Source organism: Teleopsis dalmanni, chromosome 2 (genome assembly GCF_002237135.1).
Source record: "Teleopsis dalmanni isolate 2A chromosome 2, ASM223713v2, whole genome shotgun sequence".
NCBI lineage: Eukaryota > Metazoa > Arthropoda > Insecta > Diptera > Diopsidae > Teleopsis > Teleopsis dalmanni.
The window spans coordinates 230,388,820-230,393,814 of record NC_051847.1 but is presented as its reverse complement, the minus strand read 5'-3'; the positions used below and the strand labels follow the sequence as shown (position 1 = coordinate 230,393,814).

The window sequence follows — 4,995 nt, the reverse complement described above, 5'->3', positions numbered from 1 at the left end:
CAACACTGAAAAACATTGCCGTTAGATGTCACTGAAAACGCATGTAAATAAATCTCAGCTGTGTTTTGACATTTCGGTAACGTTAGCGGAATTGGAACTCCAAAGAAATATTTGTGATATTCTTTAGTTAACACTTTGAAGAAGTGTGTTTTAATAATCTGCATTTGAAAGAATGTTAAAAAACACAGTAAAATGTTTGCAGCGGTACTGTACAAAATCAAATGGCTCCTTTTATGTAACAACACCTATTTTCTATGTGAATGCCGGTAAGTTTTTTATTTCATCAGGAGTTGCATGATCAGGAGTTCTCTTTATTCTCTAAACGTTAGCGCCACATATCGGACATTTGTATTCTGCTGTTATTGCTGATGCTATATGTCGTTACCAAAATTTATTGCGACCGAACAATACATGTGTACGCCTCTGCACTGGTACTGATGAACATGGCACCAAAGTACAGCAAGCTGCTTCCGCACATAAAATACCTGTGGAACAATACTGCAATGATATATCAGCAAAATACAAGAATATATTCCAACAGGCGCACATAGCACACAATGATTTCATACGCACCACAGAAGACAGACATAAAGCAGCAGTAGCACAATTTTGGGTAAGTTGCAGACTGTTGTTATTTCCTGTTTTTAATCGAAATACACACTCCTAGCGTTGCTTACATACTAATGGTCATATATATTCAGCAAAATACAGCGGTTGGTATTGTGTGTCTGATGAAACTTTCCTAACTGACTCACAGCTGCGTTTGGATGAATCAACTGGTATTCGCTACTCTTTAGAATCCGGTCACCCTGTGGAGTGGTCAGATGAAACAAATTACATGTTTCGTTTATCAGCACTACAATCTGATGTAGTATATTGGGTAAAACAAGGTGGTCGAGTGCGTCCGAAAAAATTTGAGAAAATTTTATTAAATATTTTGAATGAACCACTGCCAGATGTTTCAATATCACGTCCGTCCAATCGTGTGCATTGGGCTATATCCGTGCCTAGTGACGAAACGCAAACTGTTTATGTGTGGCTAGATGCATTGATTAACTATTTAACTTCCACCGGCTTTCCTGATGCTAAGGTGCAGTACAGATTCTGTTACCATCTGTAATATTCTGTAAATAATCTTATGTCTACAGTATCGTAATCATTGGCCAGCAAAAGTGCATGTGATTGGAAAGGATATTTTAAAATTTCATGGCGTTTATTGGCCTGCATTTTTAATTGCTGCAGGTAAATATAAACAAAATATATTTTTCGAATTTTATAACAAATTTAAGTAGGAATGAATAAGTGCTTTTGGCAGTCAGAAAACCGAAAACGAAGTTTTGTTTAGTTTTGTTTACATTCAAATCAATAAAACTAATTAACATTCTTCAAAGTCTTAAGCAAATTCAATTTTGTGAAGTCATCTGATATAGTGCATAATAACGGTACCCTTGTTTTTGTAAAATACTCTTGTCTATATGAATCTATTATTAACTGCTTCAAACGTACTAAATCAATATCATTGTTTAATCAATATATTTATTAAGAAGGGTATTATATGTAAGTTACAATGTTCTGCGATGCAAAATTGTTGAGTTTTGATTTTTTCATATGGAATTTTTGTTTTTTTGTAGGCTTTGAACCTCCTCAACAACTGTTTGTGCATTCTCATTGGACTGTCGATGGTCAAAAAATGTCAAAAAGCAAACATAATGTAGTTGACCCCGAAGAAGTGGCAAGAATCTACACAATGGAGGGTCTAAGATATTTTCTGCTACGGGAAGGTGTAGCGCATAGCGATGGCAGTAAGTTTATCTTAGTTTTTTCATAATTCTTACAAATTCTTATTTTAAGCTCTATAAATTAATTAATATGAATTAAAAGCAAATTAACATAAGTAAGACTTTTTGGATTACAAGATTGTTAGATCACTAAACTATGAAATATAGTTTGAATGGCTATAGTTTGAATATCTGTCTGAATAGGTATAGTTTGAATATCTGTCTGAATGGTAGATAGATTTAGATAGATAGATAAAATAGATAGATAGATAAAATAAGATAGATAGATAGAATAAGATAGATAGATAGAATTAGATAGATAAAATTAGATAGATAGATAGAATTAGATAGATAAATAGAATTAGATAGATAGATAGAATTAGAAAGATAGATAGAACTAGATAGATAGATAGAATTAGATAGATAGATGGATTTAGATAGATAGAATTAGATAGATAGAATTAGATAGATAGATAGAATTAGATAGATAGATAGAATTAGATAGATAAATAGAATTAGATAAATAGATACATAGAGAGATTATTTGGTTCCATAGTAATTCATTACTGCCGTAAAGTTCATAGCATTAACTATAAATACTAAAAATACTACTAAATTGTTTAATATTCTTAAAATATAGTTAAATAAGTATATTTCTGCAAAACGATGTGTTTTTTTTTTCAACAATATATTTTGTATTTGCATTTGCTTATATACAAATGTGTTCATTTTCAAGTTTTATTTTTTATTTTCTTGTTTACTAATATTGTTTAATTATTATCGTTCGCACTCGAGATTAATTTAAAATATTTTAGCAACCGCAACTTTTTGTTCTTTCTGCCCTCACACACTTACAACTGTGTTTATTGTTATTGCAGTAGTAGTTGTGGTTTTTGATAACAGAAGTGGTGCTCTATTCAAACTGAACTTGGTATTCTGGATGCTGGATATCGAGTAAGCGCTATTGAACTAACCGACAAACATGAAAACTCGTGCTGTAAACTTCCCCTGAAATAAAAACACGAAGTCTGCAATGGGTAAGTGTCGGTGTTTGTGGATGTGGATGAGGAAGGCGTGCTTTAGTCATCGTTTGTTTTTAGCTTAATTTGAATTGCAATCCTTTTAAGCCAAGCCAAGTTTCGACTTTCTTTTGCAACCACAATATTTGGTTTTCTTTTGTCTCTTAGAAAACTATTGTACTGCACTATTGCTAACAATCCTTTCATGCGTGACTCTGAATGTAAGCTAAACTCAAGGTCTGTGAGGCAGTAGTACTTTCTCTCTATCCCTTTTTTAAACGATTTTTTTGTTTGAATTTTGAAAACTTTTGCAAATTTATTTTCAAGTATTTGCATAGAATTTTAAAGTTCCATTGAATATCTTAATATTTTGCTTGCAAAGCTGTTTTATGTTTTTAGTAAATGGGCTCTGCAGTAGTTGTGATATGTTTTGCGAAAAATAACAACAGTTCGTTCTGTTAAAATGAGTCAGTGATGTTTCGAAAATTATAAATTGATGTATTTTAATAAAAAAAAAAACTGAAACGTTATCAATCTTTTTTTTTTGGGTTTACTACATAGATATTCACGTAAATTCTTCAGCCATTATAACTTTCGTCTCCCAGGGCCACTTCTGCCTTCAATTCTTCTAAATAATTTTAATTAGTCCGTGCACTGATTAATTAATCAGTGATTAATTGATGATGATTAATGATTAATTTGAGTAGTTCGTAATTTTCCGGATGCCTCAGAATATGACCAAAAAACCCCAACTTTCGTCGTTTTACTGTCTCTAATATTTCTGTCTCTTTATTGACACGCCAAAGTACCACTGATTGTGTACATGAACAATTGTTTGCATTCTTCTGTCACTTATGTATATATTACCCCAAAATGTTAACATTAGGTGCTTTTAATATCTCCATATATCATATAATATATTACTTTTACTTACTTACTTATTTGGCCATAACAGCCCGTTATCGGATTTTGGCTTAACACAGCATGTCTCTCATGCGCTTCTGTTGCGTACGCGCATCGTACATTAAGATCGGTTATTGCTCCCTCAGCTTAATCACTTTACTGGAGACAAGGCTGAAGCATCTTCATACATTCGCGACATGAATATATTACTCTACTCTTATTTAAAACTGTCCTGTGTGTTTTTGCGAACGTTATTTTGGTGTTTCAGTTTCAGTTCTGACGCGTTTCGTTAGTTATTTACGGTTAAACGAATTTTTTTATTTTCTATATGTTTATTAAGGTGTTTCATTAAATCAAATTTCTATTATATTTACCCTTAAATTCCTTATCAGTGCTTTTCTAATATGGATTTCAATTGATAAACTCTTTTGCCACAACAATCATTCATATTTCTTCCGACAATAAAAAATTCATCAACATTTCTGCCTTAATTTGCAAGTGCATAATCAACAAACAAAAATAGAAAATCCCATATATATGTATATATGTGTTATATAGAAATACAAAAAATTGGCTTCTCATAACATAATAACAATTTGTTTATCTATTATTATCTATTTATCTATTAGGTATCCTGAATAGGATACCTAAATTTTCGTTAGTTTCCAGTTTTTGATGATGAAAACGTCACTGTTTTTCGATTGTTTCAGTATTTACTAGAAACTTTGCAAATATTCACACCTTAAGCAAATATAACGAATACATCAGCAACTCAAAGAACTTTAAAACGAACAGTCAAAAACGTACAAAACCAAAGTGTATTTAACTCCGCAAACCTCTTATTTTACTAAAACTCTAAGGACCCTACACGCATGTAGAATGCTTGAACTTACAAGGATGGTCTTAACACTTATTTAAGTTCAGTTTGTCAATACTTGAGAATTTTATAATTTAGCACACTTTTTCCCCCTCTTCCCATACTTTTATTTACTGTTTCATTCGTTTAATGGCACCACAACTTAATCCTGTTCTTATGTTCTTGCGGCTGGGTCCGTTCGCAGTTGAATCAATTTAGAGACAATAACGCTTTTCTGTGCGGCTTTTAATCCTTTTACAATAATTTTTGTTTTATTTTTTGTTTTTAGAATTTTGTGGCATATTCAGTTGATATTCCTAGTAAACCTCCTTGATGGGTCCTTTTATATCTCATCGTATGCAATCGCAGCACATTGCGTTGAATTAAAGCGACTCGGTTTCAGTTTTTCTTCATTCGTGGAATTGAGTTTGCTTTTGTC

At 32.0% G+C, this 4,995-nt stretch overlaps 1 protein-coding gene across 1 annotated transcript; it reads left to right on the top strand.

The window, feature by feature from the left end:
- LOC119676923 (methionine--tRNA ligase, mitochondrial-like) lies at positions 1–1,828 on the top strand. Its single transcript, XM_038088191.1, has 5 exons — positions 1–266; positions 330–613; positions 668–1,090; positions 1,149–1,242; positions 1,632–1,828. Exons 1-5 carry the CDS (start codon positions 173–175, stop codon positions 1,826–1,828), a joined length of 1,092 nt encoding a protein of 363 aa, XP_037944119.1. The 5' UTR covers positions 1–172.
- Positions 1,829–4,995: the final 3,167 nt, after the last annotated feature.